At 42.6% G+C, this 18,138-nt stretch overlaps 1 protein-coding gene across 5 annotated transcripts in view; it reads right to left on the minus strand.

Moving 5' to 3' along the window:
• The window catches only part of LOC131941744 (E3 ubiquitin-protein ligase HERC2), a 216,560-nt gene that overhangs the window by 4,987 nt on the left and 193,435 nt on the right, over positions 1-18,138 (minus strand). For all 5 annotated transcript variants that reach the window (XM_059301211.1, XM_059301212.1, XM_059301209.1 and 2 more), the window contains 12 exons: positions 15,692-15,821; positions 15,407-15,546; positions 14,103-14,198; positions 13,868-13,986; positions 12,210-12,377; positions 11,842-11,925; positions 10,859-11,000; positions 7,802-7,996; positions 6,985-7,119; positions 6,565-6,727; positions 4,354-4,459; positions 4,033-4,245 (listed from right to left, as the gene is read on the minus strand). In XM_059301211.1, coding sequence (XP_059157194.1) covers positions 4,033-4,245; positions 4,354-4,459; positions 6,565-6,727; positions 6,985-7,119; positions 7,802-7,996; positions 10,859-11,000; positions 11,842-11,925; positions 12,210-12,377; positions 13,868-13,986; positions 14,103-14,198; positions 15,407-15,546; positions 15,692-15,821 — 1,691 coding nt within the window. The remainder of the gene's footprint in view (positions 1-4,032; positions 4,246-4,353; positions 4,460-6,564; positions 6,728-6,984; positions 7,120-7,801; positions 7,997-10,858; positions 11,001-11,841; positions 11,926-12,209; positions 12,378-13,867; positions 13,987-14,102; positions 14,199-15,406; positions 15,547-15,691; positions 15,822-18,138) is intronic.

The raw sequence follows: 18,138 nt of genomic DNA on the forward strand, positions 1-18,138 counted from the left end.
ACACTCCCACATCTCCCCCCATGGTTACACTCCCACATCCCATGGTTACACTCCCACACCCCCCCCATGGTTACACTCCCACATCCCCCCATGGTTACACTCCCACATCCCCCCATGGTTACACTCCCACACCCCCCCCCCATGGTTACACTCCCACATCCCCCCATGGTTACACTCCCACATCCCCCCCATGGTTACACTCCCACATCCCCCCATGGTTACACTCCCACATCCCCCCCATGGTTACACTCCCACATCCCCCATGGTTACACTCCCACATCCCCCCATGGTTACACTCCCACATCCCCCCCATGGTTACACTCCCACATCCCCCCCATGGTTACACTCCCACATCCCCCCCCCCCATGGTTACACTCCCACATCCCCCCCATGGTTACACTCCCACATCCCCCAATGGTAACAATCCCACATCCCCCCCATGGTTACACTCCCACATCCCCCAATGGTAACAATCCCACATCCCCCATGGTTACACTCCCACTTCCCCCCATGGTTACACTCCCACATCCCCCCATGGTTACACTCCCACATCCCCCATGGTTACACTCCCACACACCCCCCATGGTTACACTCCCACATCCCCCCATGGTTACACTCCCACCCCCCCATGGTTACACTCCCACCCCCCACATGGTTACACTCCCACATCCCCCCCATGGTTACACTCCCACATCCCCCCCATGGTTACACTCCCACATCCCCCCATGGTTACACTCCCACATCCCCCAATGGTAACAATCCCACATCCCCCCCATGGTTACACTCCCACATCCCCCAATGGTAACAATCCCACATCCCCCATGGTTACACTCCCACATCCCCCCATGGTTACACTCCCACATCCCCCCATGGTTACACTCCCACTTCCCCCCCCCCCATGGTTACACTCCCACATCCCCCCCCATGGTTACACTCCCACCCCCCCATGGTTACACTCCCACATCCCCCCATGGTTACACTCCCACATCCCCCCCCATGGTTACACTCCCACATCCCCCCATGGTTACACTCCCACATCCCCCAATGGTAATAATCCTACATCCCCCCATGGTTACACTCCCACATCCCCCCCATGGTTACACTCCCACATCCCCCATGGTTACACTCCCACATCCCCCAATGGTAACAATCCCACATCCCCCCATGGTTACACTCCCACATCCCCCCCATGGTTACACTCCCACATCCCCCATGGTTACACTCCCACACCCCCCATGGTTACACTCCCACATCCCCCCATGGTTACACTCCCACATACCCCCCCATGGTTACACTCCCACATCCACCCCCATGGCTACACTCCCACATCCCCCCCATGGTTACACTCCCACATCCCCCCCCATGGTTACACTCCCACATCCCCCCATGGTTACACTCCCACATCCCCCAATGGTAACAATCCCACATCTCCCCCATGGTTACACTCCCACATCCCCCAATGGTAACACTCCCACATCCCCCATGGTTACACTCCCACTTCCCCCCATGGTTACACTCCCACATCCCCCCATGGTTACACTCCCACATCCCCCCATGGTTACACTCCCACACACCCCCCATGGTTACACTCCCACATCCCCCCATGGTTACACTCCCACCCCCCCATGGTTACACTCCCACCCCCCACATGGTTACACTCCCACATCCCCCCCCCATGGTTACACTCCCACATCCCCCCATGGTTACACTCCCACATCCCCCAATGGTAACAATCCCACATCCCCCCCATGGTTACACTCCCACATCCCCCCATGGTTACACTCCCACATCCCCCCATGGTTACACTCCCACATCCCCCCATGGTTACACTCCCACTTCCCCCCCCCCATGGTTACACTCCCACATCCCCCCCATGGTTACACTCCCACCCCCCCATGGTTACACTCCCACATCCCCCCATGGTTACACTCCCACATCCCCCCCATGGTTACACTCCCACATCCCCCCATGGTTACACTCCCACATCCCCCAATGGTAATAATCCCACATCCCCCCATGGTTACACTCCCACATCCCCCCCATGGTTACACTCCCACATCCCCCATGGTTACACTCCCACATCCCCCAATGGTAACAATCCCACATCCCCCCATGGTTACACTCCCACATCCCCCCCATGGTTACACTCCCACATCCCCCATGGTTACACTCCCACACCCCCCATGGTTACACTCCCACATCCCCCCATGGTTACACTCCCACATACCCCCCCCCCCATGGTTACACTCCCACATCCACCCACATGGCTACACTCCCACATACCCCCCCATGGTTACACCCCCACATCCCCCCCATGGTTACACTCCCACATCCCCCATGGTTACACTCCCACATCCCCCATGGTTACACTCCCACTTCCCCCCATGGTTACACTCCCACACACCCCCCATGGTTACACTCCCACATCCCCCCCCATGGTTACACTCCCACATCCCCCCATGGTTACACTCCCACCCCAATGGTTACACTCCCACATCCCCCCCCCCACATAGTTACACTCTCAATGACCATCTCCTAAAATTGTGTTACACTATAATACCCGTTATCCTTGGATAACTGTGGGCATCACATTTATTTGAAATTTTTTTTCTTTCCTCTCCCATCCCTGCTGTCAAACATCTTTACAAAAATCCAGACTGTGGTGGCGTAGAGTGCAGGTGTAGGGTTGACAATGGACGTGTTAGAATTAGATTGTAATTGTGGAAGATGGCGGACTGGGACAGCCGGGTAAGTGTATCAGTAGGGTCTGACATTTTAATTAGATACCACAAAACTGTGGCGACATGCAAATTTATCAGTAGGGTCTGACATTTTAATTAGGTACCACAAAACTGTGGCGACATGCAAATTTATCAGTAGGGTCTGACATTTTAATTAGGTACCACAAAACTGTGGCGACATGCAAATTTATCAGTAGGGTCTGACATTTTAATTAGGTACCACAAAACTGTGGCGACATACAAATTTATCAGTAGGGTCTGACATTTTAATTAGATACCACAAAACTGTGGCGACATGCAAATTTATCAGTAGGGTCTGACATTTTAATTAGGTACCACAAAACTGTGGCGACATGCAAATTTATCAGTAGGGTCTGACATTTTAATTAGGTACCACAAAACTGTGGCGACATACAAATTAGGTTAGGCTTGATGGGGAAGACAAAGAAGTTAGGACAGTGAGGGTTAGAGACAGTCGAGGCTGGACAGTTGGGGCTTGAGCCATTGTAGAGAGAGGATGTGTTTTATATTTTACAGTGTAGATCAAATTTATAGTATTAGTAGTTGATAATTAAAGTTCAAGTTATATTTCATGATTGGACTTGTTGGTATTATTAGTATGCACGGAAATAAGAGTGTTTCCGTCCTCATTATATGTCGATAGTCGGAGTAAAAGTAATAGAAGTAGTTCATCATATATAACGCACATAACAAATTCTCACCATCACATAGACCCCGGTCAACGGAAGTTACAAAAAATTTGATAGAAGGCAGAGAATTAGATCTTTTACTTATATGCAAATATTTAAGGACTAAAATAGTTTAATAAAGAAACTAAATTATTTATTGTGTTTGCTTATTCTTGTTTCTTACTAATTATTAATTAAAGATATAATAAATAAATAAATTTGTGTTTAATTAACAGTTTGGTAAAAAAGAACATTATTCTCTACAAAAATACATATTTTATATTTCTACGCACAGTGCAGATGCTCTAACATAACAGAACAGACAAACAAAAAAATAAAAATACAAACTTGTAAACAAAGGAGACTTTTAGTAGAATATAGATTTCTATAAAAGACACCTCCCTCAAAAGTTTGTGACTGTTTGGTGCTACTAAAGTTTGTAATTATTTGGTACTATCAAGCTATCATTTGCAAGGTTTCTTTATCATCCAAAAAGAACTATCACATTTGAAAAAGGAAACTTTAGTAGAATTAGAGTAGTTAATTTTGACTTATCTCTGTATGTAAAATTTGAATATTGGATTGAAATCGGAATCATTTACCTGAAGTACGAAGTCTCTTCCCCTGAAATCAGCAATAGTTCGTGGCAGCCGGGTACGACCCCATACAAAACGCAGAAACAAGGAGCGTTCGGCATTAGTAAATTCATCCATCACTTCCCAGAACCACTGGATGAGTGGGGCATTGGGCTCAATACCCTTGTAGGTGGCCACTGACTTGAGCAAGCTTAGAGGAATGTCTTGGCTGCCACAAGCCTGATAACAAAAAGGGGAAATAGAAAACAGCTGCATCAACTAGATTTTCACTTACCAAAACATTCAGCGCTTGCTAGTTATCAGATTCTATTTTTGACACCAACTTACCATAGTTTCAAGCTCATAGCCAGTAAACAGAGAGAGCAAAGGTACTGGAATCACCTTAGCCATCCCCTCCCTTACCCACCTTACTTGATCATCAAACTCGTGCAATCTGATAAATAATATAAACATATTTTGGTCCAGAAAATAAAATAAATGGCAACATAATCATTTTGGTCTAGAAAGTAAAAATAATACCAACATGTTTTGGTACAGAAAGTTTAAATGTTGGCAACATATTTTGGTCCAGAAAGTAAAAATAATGCCAACATATTCTGTACAGAAAGTTTAAATGTTGGCAACATATTTTGGTCCAGAAAATTAAAAGGTTCTTCGCATATATCATTAAAATAAAATTGTATTAGAGCGATCAACAATGAAATAATCAGTTTTTTGTCTCCCCTGTAAAATTTACATTTTCGGAGTTAGACAGTTTGCCACTGAGACCATAGATATTTTGGTCCAGAAAGTAAAAACAATGCCAACATATTTTGGTCCAGAAAAATTGCATGAGCACAGAAATATTTGCCGGCAGTTAAGTCAACAATGTAATTTATAATTGAGATGAAAACCTGAAGTGGTCGACTACATGATATAAAATAAAGATGAGAATTAGTAGTGGTCAAGTATGAGAATGTGATATGGTGATGTGAATCTGAGTGGTCAAGTATGAGAATGTGATATGGAGATGAGAATCTGAGTGGTCAAGTATGAGAATGTGATATGGAGATGAGAATCTGAGTGGTCAAGTATGAGAATGTGATATGGTGATGTGAATCTGAGTGGTCAAGTATGAGAATGTGATATGGAGATGAGAATCTGAGTGGTCAAGTATGAGAATGTGATATGGAGATGAGAATCTGAGTGGTCAAGTATGAGAATGTGATATGGAGATGAGAAACTGAGTGGTCAAGTATGAGAATGTGATATGGTGATGTGAATCTGAGTGGTCAAGTATGAGAATGTGATATGGAGATGAGAATCTGAGTGGTCAAGTATGAGAATGTGATATGGTGATGTGAATCTGAGTGGTCAAGTATGAGAATGTGATATGGTGATGTGAATCTGAGTGGTCAAGTATGAGAATGTGATATGGAGATGTGAACCTGAGTGGTCAAGTATGAGAATGTGATATGGAGATGAGAATCTGAGTGGTCAAGTATGAGAATGTGATATGGTGATGTGAATCTGAGTGGTCAAGTATGAGAATGTGATATGGTGATGTGAATCTGAGTGGTCAAGTATGAGAATGTGATATGGAGATGTGAACCTGTAGTGGTCAAGTATGAGAATGTGATATGGAGATGTGAACCTGAGTGGTCAAGTATGAGAATGTGATATGGAGATGAGAATCTAAGTGGTCAAGTATGAGAATGTGATATGGTGATGTGAATCTGAGTGGTCAAGTATGAGAATGTGATATGGTGATGTGAATCTGAGTGGTCAAGTATGAGAATGTGATATGGAGATGTGAACCTGAGTGGTCAAGTATGAGAATGTGATATGGAGATGAGAATCTGAGTGGTCAAGTATGAGAATGTGATATGGTGATGTGAATCTGAGTGGTCAAGTATGAGAATGTGATATGGTGATGTGAATCTGAGTGGTCAAGTATGAGAATGTGATATGGAGATGTGAACCTGTAGTGGTCAAGTATGAGAATGTGATATGGTGATGTGAATCTGAGTGGTCAAGTATGAGAATGTGATATGGTGATGTGAATCTGAGTGGTCAAGTATGAGAATGTGATATGGTGATGTGAATCTGTGTGGTCAAGTATGAGAATGTGATATGGTGATGTGAATCTGTGTGGTCAAGTATGAGAATGTGATATGGTGATGTGAATCTGAGTGGTCAAGTATGAGAATGTGATATGGTGATGTGAATCTGAGTGGTCAAGTATGAGAATGTGATATGGAGATGTGAATCTGAGTGGTCAAGTATGAGAATGTGATATGGTGATGTGAATCTGAGTGGTCAAGTATGAGAATGTGATATGGAGATGTGAACCTGAGTGGTCAAGTATGAGAATGTGATATGGTGATGTGAATCTGAGTGGTCAAGTATGAGAATGTGATATGGTGATGTGAATCTGAGTGGTCAAGTATGAGAATGTGATATGGAGATGTGAACCTGTAGTGGTCAAGTATGAGAATGTGATATGGTGATGTGAACCTGTAGTGGTCAAGTATGAGAATGTGATATGGAGATGTGAACCTGTAGTCCATGGCCAGCTTAACATATTCTGCTCTGTTCTCTGGGCTGATCCTGGTGTATTTGTGACTCAGGTGAGCTTCTTGCCCTGTGGCACTCGGGATACTGAATGGCATCTCCGCCCCACGCAGAGCCTCATCCTCCATTTCTTTAATACACATCAAGCCTGAGGGAATACAGTTACACATCAAGCCTGAGGGAATACAGTTACTTACACATCAAGCCTGAGGGAATACAGTTACTTACACATCAAGCCTGAGGGAATACAGTTACTTACACATCAAGCCTGAGGGAATACAGTTACTTACACATCAAGCCTGAGGGAATACAGTTACTTACACATCAAGCCTAAAGAAATAGATTAGCTGAAGACACTCAAAAAAATCAAGCAAACCACAAGGACAGACATAGAAAAGCTGTGACCTGGAATGAGATCTTTGTCAATCTCTGACAGGTCTGTGATGCTAAGTGCCATCCCAGCCAGTTGTTTCCATGTAGCTTCAGCCATGTTCAGACTGAGTGGACTTCCACTTCGGATGGCTATACCAATTAATATACCTGTAAACATACATAAAATTAATTAATATACCTGTAAACATACACAAAATTAATTAATATACCTGTAAACATACACAAAATTAATTAATATACCTGTAAACATACACAAAATTAATTAATATACCTGCAAACATACACAAAATTAATTAATATACCTGCAAACATACACAAAACTAATGTACCTGTAGAAAAATAAATTTCTAAAAAAATGTTTAAACATTTGTCAATATTAAAACAATTTTATTTGAATTTCTAATTGCATGAAAGAAAATTTTTTCAAAAATAAACAGAGATGTACATGACCACCTAATGAAATCTACATAAAGGGGGGGGGGGGGGGGTGGAAGAGGAGGGTGGAAGAGGAGGGAGTCGTCCATACATGAAGTCAAACTTCTGTGTGTTGGACCTCACATTTCAAGGAAACTTTAAAAATTGAAGTTAAAGAAACTGCTCAATTGTAGTAACTAATTAATAGTTAGGTTTATTCCCATGTTCTATGAAGTTTTGACAATAAAACCTCTCCTAATATTTATAGTAAAGTTTATTCCCATGTTCTATGAAGTTTTGACAATAAAACCTCTCCTAATATTTATAGTAAAGTTTATTCCCATGTTCTATGAAGTTTTGACAATAAAATCTCTCCTAACACATTAGACAGCTGAGACTGGTTGTGTGAACCCACCTAAAAACTTGAACATGTTTTGGTGAACTGGTTGATGCAGCATTGGGTTGAGCAAGAAACAATCCCGGTTGGCCCCTGCTTCATCCCTTCCATTGGGGGTGACAATCAACAAAGGAAGGGATCCATTCTGGAGTTCCTCACACATCTCAACTATAGATTCACTGTAACCACCACCACAGTCGTCCACACCCTCTCCTGTCAGAACATATGGCAACCAAGTTTCAACTGAACAGAACCACAAACAAACTTTCTATGGGCCAACATGTGACTCACCAACACACTTTCTGTGGGCCAACATGTGACTCACCAACAAACTTTCTGTGGGCCAACATGTGACTCACCAACACACTTTCTGTGGGCCAACATATGACTCACCAACACACTTACTGTGGGCCAACATATGACTCACCAACACACTTTCTGTGGGCCAACATGTGACTCACCAACACACTTTCTGTGGGCCAACATGTGACTCACCAACACACTTTCTATGGGCCAACATGTGACTCACCAACACACTTTCTGTGGGCCAACATGTGACTCACCAACAAACTTTCTATGGGCCAACATGTGACTCACCAACACACTTTCTATGGGCCAACATGTGACTCACCAACACACTTTCTGTGGGCCAACATGTGACTCACCAACAAACTTTCTGTGGGTCAACATGTGACTCACCAACACACTTTCTGTGGGCCAACATGTGACTCACCAACACACTTTCTATGGGCCAACATGTGACTCACCAACACACTTTCTGTGGGCCAACATTTGACTCACCAACAAACTTTCTATGGGCCAACATGTGACTCACCAACACACTTTCTATGGGCCAACATATGACTCACCAACACACTTTCTGTGGGCCAACATGTGACTCACCAACACACTTTCTGTGGGCCAACATGTGACTCACCAACACACTTTCTGTGGGCCAACATGTGACTCACCAACACACTTTCTATGGGCCAACATGTGACCAACACACTTTCTGTGGGCCAACATGTGACTCACCAACAAACTTTCTATGGGCCAACATGTGACTCACCAACACACTTTCTATGGGCCAACATATGACTCACCAACACACTTTCTGTGGGCCAACATGTGACTCACCAACACACTTTCTGTGGGCCAACATGTGACTCACCAACACACTTTCTGTGGGCCAACATATGACTCACCAACACACTTTCTGTGGGCCAACATATGACTCACCAACAAACTTTCTATGGGCCAACATATGACTCACCAACACACTTTCTGTGGGCCAACATATGACTCACCAACACACTTTCTGTGGGCCAACATGTGACTCACCAACACACTTTCTGTGGGCCAACATGTGACTCACCAACACACTTTCTGTGGGCCAACATGTGACTCACCAACACACTTTCTGTGGGCCAACATATGACTCACCAACACACTTTCTATGGGCCAACATATGACTCACCAACACACTTACTGTGGGCCAACATGTGACTCACCAACACACTTTCTATGGGCCAACATGTGACTCACCAACACACTTTCTGTGGGCCAACATATGACTCACCAACACACTTACTGTGGGCCAACATGTGACTCACCAACACACTTTCTGTGGGCCAACATGTGACTCACCAACACACTTTCTATGGGCCAACATGTGACTCACCAACACACTTTCTGTGGGCCAACATATGACTCACCAACACACTTTCTATGGGCCAACATGTGACTCACCAACACACTTTCTATGGGCCAACATATGACTCACCAACACACTTACTGTGGGCCAACATGTGACTCACCAACAAACTTTCTATGGGCCAACATGTGACTCACCAACACACTATCTGTGGGCCAACATGTGACTCACCAACACACTTTCTGTGGGCCAACATATGACTCACCAACACACTTACTGTGGGCCAACATGTGACTCACCAACACACTTTCTGTGGGCCAACATGTGACTCACCAACACACTTTCTATGGGCCAACATGTGACTCACCAACACACTTTCTGTGGGCCAACATATGACTCACCAACACACTTTCTATGGGCCAACATATGACTCACCAACACACTTTCTGTGGACCAACATGTGACTCACCAACACACTTTCTGTGGGCCAACATGTGACTCACCAACACACTTTCTATGGGCCAACATGTGACTCACCAACACACTTTCTGTGGACCAACATGTGACTCACCAACACACTTTCTATGGGCCAACATGTGACTCACCAACACACTTTCTGTGGGCCAACATATGACTCACCAACACACTTACTGTGGGCCAACATATGACTCACCAACACACTTTCTGTGGGCCAACATATGACTCACCAACACACTTACTGTGGGCCAACATATGACTCACCAACACACTTTCTGTGGGCCAACATATGACTCACCAACACACTTTCTATGGGCCAACATGTGACTCACCAACACACTTTCTGTGGGCCAACATATGACTCACCAACACACTTTCTATGGGCCAACATATGACTCACCAACACACTTTCTGTGGACCAACATGTGACTCACCAACACACTTTCTGTGGGCCAACATGTGACTCACCAACACACTTTCTATGGGCCAACATGTGACTCACCAACACACTTTCTGTGGGCCAACATATGACTCACCAACACACTTTCTGTGGACCAACATGTGACTCACCAACACACTATCTGTGGGCCAACATGTGACTCACCAACACACTTTCTGTGGGCCAACATATGACACACCAACACACTTTCTATGGGCCAACATATGACTCACCAACAAACTAACTGTGGGCCAACATATGACTCACCAACACACTTTCTATGGGCCAACATGTGACTCACCAACACACTTTCTATGGGCCAACATGTGACTCACCAACACACTTTCTATGGGCCAACATATGACTCACCAACACACTTTCTGTGGACCAACATGTGACTCACCAACACACTTTCTGTGGGCCAACATGTGACTCACCAACACACTTTCTGTGGGCCAACATGTGACTCACCAACACACTTTCTATGGGCCAACATGTGACTCACCAACAAACTTGACCTTCCAGACCCTGTGAGGCAACATGAGGCTCTCTGACGTGAGCAACGCTAACCTCTGGGACATCTGACCAAACACAGACTTGAGACCATCTGGTCCAGCTAGGCCCCCTTTTACCCGAGATCTTTTCACCTTAACAATAAGAAATACATTTATTTTTTGGGATCTATTATTACACATAACTTAATTCATTACCAGGAACTATTTAAATACAATGCCTCATTTAGCATTAGAGTAAATTAAAATTAATCACACCAGTTACAATATTTTTTTTCCAAACACGTATTCTATTCAGTTCTATAACCATGTTTACCTGTATTCTATTCAGTTCTATGACCATGTTTACCTGTATTCTATTCAGTTCTATGACCATGTTTACCTGTATTCTATTCAGTTCTATGACCATGTTTACCTGTATTCTATTCAGTTCTATGACCATGTTTACCTGTATTCTATTCAGTTCTATAACCATGTTTACCTGTATTCTATTCAGTTCTATGACCATGTTTACCTGTATTCTATTCAGTTCTATGACCATGTTTACCTGTATTCTATTCAGTTCTATGACCATGTTTACCTGTATTCTATTCAGTTCTATGACCATGTTTACCTGTATTCTATTCAGTTCTATAACCATGTTTACCTGTATTCTATTCAGTTCTATAACCATGTTTACCTGTATTCTATTCAGTTCTATGACCATGTTTACCTGTATTCTATTCAGTTCTATGACCATGTTTACCTGTATTCTATTCAGTTCTATAACCATGTTTACCTGTATTCTATTCAGTTCTATAACCATGTTTACCTGTATTCTATTCAGTTCTATAACCATGTTTACCTGTATTCTATTCAGTTCTATGACCATGTTTACCTGTATTCTATTCAGTTCTATGACCATGTTTACCTGTATTCTATTCAGTTCTATGACCATGTTTACCTGTATTCTATTCAGTTCTATAACCATGTTTACCTGTATTCTATTCAGTTCTATGACTGGGCCATGTTGCTTGTCCCTGACCATAGTAGCTTGAACAACTTTACGAAAAGCTGCTTCCTGTTCAATGGCATCATGAAATTCAGTTTATCTAGCCTTAGCTAAAACTGGCTTATCTAGCCTTAGCTAAAACTGTCTTACCTAGCCTTAGCTAAAACTGGCTTATCTAGCCTTAGCTAAATGTCTTATCTAGCCTTAGCTAAAACTGTCATATCTAGACTTAGCTAAAACTGTCTTATCTAGCCTTAGCTAAAACTGTCTTATCTAGCCTTAGCTAAAACTGTCTTATCTAGACTTAGCTAAAACTGGCTTATATAGCCTTAGCTAAAACTGGCTTATCAAACCTTAGCTGAAGAAACCAGGATTCCCCTCAGAGAATCAAGTCCAGACTCTTCTTTGCCAGTTGTTTGTCCATTTTCTTGCAGGTGCACCATGGGAATGCATGGGCAAAACAGCTCAGAGAAATGATGTAAGAGGACAAGTCTGTTTCTCAAAACTGGCATTTCCATTCCCTGTCAAATATTTCAAACATTTCCATTCCCTGTCAAATATTTCAAACATTTCCATTCCCTGTCAAATATTTCAAACATTTCCATTCCCTGTCAAATATTTCAAACATTTCCATTCCCTGTCAAATATTTCAAACATTCCATTCCCTTTCAAATATTTCAAACATTTCCATTCCCTGTCAAATATTTCAAACATTTCCATTCCGTCAAATATTTCAAACATTTCCATTCCCTGTCAAATATTTCGAACATTTCCATTCCATGTCAAATATTTCAAACATTCCATTCCCTATCAAATATTGCAAACATTGAGTGTACATCTTATGATCCCACCTGGTGTGTGTAAATATCATATCCCCACCTAATGTGTGTAAATATCATATCCCCACCTAATGTGTGTAAATATCATATCCCCACCTAATGTGTGTAAATATCATATCCCCACCTAATGTGTGTAAATATCATATCCCCACCTAATGTGTAAATATCATATCCCCACCTTCTTCTTCGTTCTTAATTTTAGTGCTATTGAGCCATTGACTCCGATTTCAGCCTGCTTTTCTTTTTGGATTTGCTTCCATAGCCTTTGTCCAACCAAGAACAAACTACAAGGCAGCAGTTGTTTGATTTTGGAGTTGTCTCTGCTAGACGAGCGGCTGTCCCTGGCTAACGAGCCTCATCTGCCCGAGGGTTTGAACTCGAGATTTTTCAGTTAAGCAGCCATGAGCTTTACCGACTCTAGCACACTGACCCCCTATATCCCCACCTGATGCATGTAAATATTATGCCCCCACCTGATGCATGTAAATGTCCCCACCTGATGCATGTAAATGTCCCCACCTGATGCATGTAAATATTATGCCCCCACCTGATGCATGTAAATGTCCCCACCTGATGCATGTAAATGTCCCCACCTGATGCATGTAAATGTCCCCACCTGATGCATGTAAATGTCCCCACCTGATGCATGTAAATGTCCCCACCTGATGCATGTAAATGTCCCCACCTGATGCATGTAAATGTCCCCACCTGATGCATGTAAATGTCCCCACCTGATGCATGTAAATGTCCCCACCTGATGCATGTATATTTCCCCACCTGATGCATGTAAATGTCCCCACCTGATGCATGTAAATGTCCCCACCTGATGCATGTAAATGTCCCCACCTGATGCATGTAAATGTCCCCACCTGATGCATGTAAATGTCCCCACCTGATGCATGTAAATGTCCCCACCTGATGCATGTAAATGTCCCCACCTGATGCATGTAAATGTCCCCACCTGATGCATGTAAATGTCCCCACCTGATGCATGTAAATGTCCCCACCTGATGCATGTAAATGTCCCCACCTGATGCATGTAAATGTCCCCACCTGATGCATGTAAATGTCCCCACCTGATGCATGTAAATGTCCCCACCTGATGCATGTAAATGTCCCCACCTGATGCATGTAAATGTCCCCACCTGATGCATGTATATGCTCCCACAAACCTGTAGGTGATTATACTCCATAGGAACACAGGTGGGGAGACGTCCAGCGCTGACAGGTTTGTGTGTGGACCAGGACAAGCTGTGAGCAGAGCCACACGCCACTCTATTGATCTTTTTACCTGCTCAGGTCAAAATCAAAGAGTCACATATAAATGTATGAATAAAATGTGAAAGTTCCCATAACTAGAGTCTGCCTCCAGCACTAACTATCTTGTTGAATGAATACATTACTTACCTTGCAATGCAGCCACAAGTCGTGGTCTTTGGATAGCATTAGTTGTACCATCTCCAAGTTGTCCTTCATCATTGTCCCCCCATGTAAAGACCTCACCTACAACAACAGCGGCTGGTTAGTCACATTCAATACATTGCTTTGCTGGGACTGTCATGTACAACATGTGTTGGTCCAACATGTAGGACTGTCATGTACAACATGTGTTGGTCCAACATGTAGGATTGTCATGTACAACATGTGTTGGTCCAACATGTAGGACTGTCATGTACAACTGTCTGTTGGTCCAACATGTAGGACTGTCATGTACAACATGTGTTGGTCCAACATGTAGGACTGTCATGTACAACATGTGTTGGTCCAACATGTAGGACTGTCATGTACAACATGTGAGACTGTCTGTTGGTCCAACATGTAGGACTGTCATGTACAACATGTGTTGGTCCAACATGTAGGACTGTCATGTACAACATGTGTTGGTCCAACATGTAGGACTGTCATGTACAACATGTGTTGGTCCAACATGTAGGACTGTCTGTTGGTCCAACATGTAGGACTGTCATGTACAACATGTGTTGGTCCAACATGTAGGACTGTCTGTTGGTCCAACATGTAGGACTGTCATGTACAACATGTGTTGGTCCAACATGTAGGACTGTCATGTACAACATGTGTTGGTCCAACATGTAGGACTGTCTGTTGGTCCAACATGTAGGACTGTCATGTACAACATGTGTTGGTCCAACATGTAGGACTGTCATGTACAACATGTGTTGGTCCAACATGTAGGACTGTCTGTTGGTCCAACATGTAGGACTGTCATGTACAACATGTGTTGGTCCAACATGTAGGACTGTCTATTGGTCCAACATGTAGGACTGTCTGTTGGTCCAACATGTAGGACTGTCTGTTGGTCCAACATGTAGGACTGTCTGTTGGTCCAACATGTAGGACTGTCTGTTGGTCCAACATGTAGGACTGCCTGTTGGTCCAACATGTAGGACTGTCTGTTGGTCCAACATGTAGGACTGCCTGTTGGTCCAACATGTAGGACTGTCATGTACAACATGTGTTGGTCCAACATGTAGGACTGTCATGTACAACATGTGTTGGTCCAACATGTAGGACTGTCTGTTGGTCCAACATGTAGGACTGTCATGTACAACATGTGTTGGTCCAACATGTAGGACTGTCTGTTGGTCCAACATGTAGGACTGTCTGTTGGTCCAACATGTAGGACTGTCTGTTGGTCCAACATGTAGGACTGCCTGTTGGTCCAACATGTAGGACTGCCCAACAACACAAACCTGTTTCAGTGCAGGCTACACAATGGAGAGAACCACAGGCAACATCTATAACTTTTTTCCCTTGAAGGGCTGTTACTCTCCTTGGTCTTCTAACATGATCATCAGTACCATGGCCAAGCCTATGGTAGTCTCCTTTGCCCCTGTTAAGAAAAAAGCATATCATTGATTGACTTGAAATAATTTTTTAAACAATTTTCCTAAGCTGCTGGACAAGTAAGAAAAAACAACATGGAATAAAGTACATTTTACCAGCCACAGAAATCTGAGAGCCACATTTTACTTTACCATGTGTAAACAGAACCAGTCTTGGTGAGAGCCACAGAGAATTGAGAGCCACATTCCACTTTGATGACACCCAAGCCTTGCAGAGCTTCAACCTTCATTGGTACCTTACAGCCATCGCTGCCGCCTCGACCTATACAATGAAAAAAACATCAGTAGAACATATATAAACATCATTTGAACATACAAAAAACATCATAAAAACACACAGAAAACATTAGAACATCCAAAAACATTGACATAGAAAAAACATTGACATAGAAAAAACATCGACATACAAAAAACATTTTATCCAAAATTAGCACCAAACATATAATCTATACCAAGCCTTTCAATTTACACAATCCAAGCCCCAGCAACTCTACCACTATGGACCCATCAGATAAATATACTCTACAACTATGGACCCATCAGATAAATATACTCTACCACTATGGACCCATCAGATAAATATACTCTACCACTATGGACCCATCAGATAAATATACTCTACCACTATGGACCCATCAGATAAATATACTCTACCACTATGGACCCATCAGATAAATATACTCTACCACTATGGACCCATCAGATAAATATACTCTACCACTATGGACCCATCAGATAAATATACTCTACCACTATGGACCCATCAGATAAATATACTCTACCACTATGGACATCATAGCACCCATCAGATAAATATACTCTACCACTATGGACATTATAGCACCCATCAGATAAATGTACTCTACCACTATGGACCCATCAGATAAATATACTCTACCACTATGGACATTATAGCACCCATCAGATAAATATACTCTACCACTATGGACCCATCAGATAAATATACTCTACCACTATGGACATCATAGCACCCATCAGATAAATATACTCTACCACTATGGACATCATAGCACCCATCAGATAAATATACTCTACCACTATGGACATCATAGCACCCATCAGATAAATATACTCTACCACTATGGACATTATAGCACCCATCAGATAAATATACTCTACCACTATGGACCCATCAGATAAATATACTCTACCACTATGGACATTATAGCACCCATCAGATAAATATACTCTACCACTATGGACCCATCAGATAAATATACTCTACCACTATGGACATCATAGCACCCATCAGATAAATATACTCTACCACTATGGACATCATAGCACCCATCAGATAAATATACTCTACCACTATGGACATTATAGCACCCATCAGATAAATATACTCTACCACTATGGACATTATAGCACCCATCAGATAAATATACTCTACCACTATGGACCCATCAGATAAATATACTCTACCACTATGGACATTATAGCACCCATCAGATAAATATACTCTACCACTATGGACCCATCAGATAAATATACTCTACCACTATGGACCCATCAGATAAATATACTCTACCACTATGGACATCATAGCACCCATCAGATAAATATACTCTATCACTATGGACCCATCAGATAAATATACTCTACCACTATGGACATCATAGCACCCATCAGATAAATATACTCTACCACTATGGACATCATAGCACCCATCAGATAAATATACTCTACCACTATGGACATCATAGCACCCATCAGATAAATATACTCTACCACTATGGACATTATAGCACCCATCAGATAAATATACTCTACCACTATGGACCCATCAGATAAATATACTCTACCACTATGGACCCATCAGATAAATATACTCTACCACTATGGACCCATCAGATAAATATACTCTACCACTATGGACCCATCAGATAAATATACTCTACCACTATGGACATTATAGCACCCATCAGATAAATATACTCTACCACTATGGACCCATCAGATAAATATACTCTACCACTATGGACATCATAGCACCCATCAGATAAATATACTCTACCACTATGGACATTATAGCACCCATCAGATAAATATACTCTACCACTATGGACCCATCAGATAAATATACTCTACCACTATGGATATTATAGCACCCATCAGATAAATATACTCTACCACTATGGACATCATAGCACCCATCAGATAAATATACTCTACCACTATGGACATCATAGCACCCATCAGATAAATATACTCTACCACTATGGACATTATAGCACCCATCAGATAAATATACTCTACCACTATGGACATTATAGCACCCATCAGATAAATATACTCTACCACTATGGACATTATAGCACCCATCAGATAAATATACTCTACCACTATGGACCCATCAGATAAATATACTCTACCACTATGGACATTATAGCACCCATCAGATAAATATACTCTACCACTATGGACCCATCAGATAAATATACTCTACCACTATGGACCCATCAGATAAATATACTCTACCACTATGGACATTATAGCACCCATCAGATAAATATACTCTACCACTATGGACATTATAGCACCCATCAGATAAATAT

Source organism: Physella acuta, unplaced genomic scaffold (genome assembly GCF_028476545.2).
Source record: "Physella acuta isolate Inbredline_101_S28 unplaced genomic scaffold, ASM2847654v3 ptg000372l, whole genome shotgun sequence".
NCBI classification, from domain to species: Eukaryota; Metazoa; Mollusca; class Gastropoda; family Physidae; genus Physella; species Physella acuta.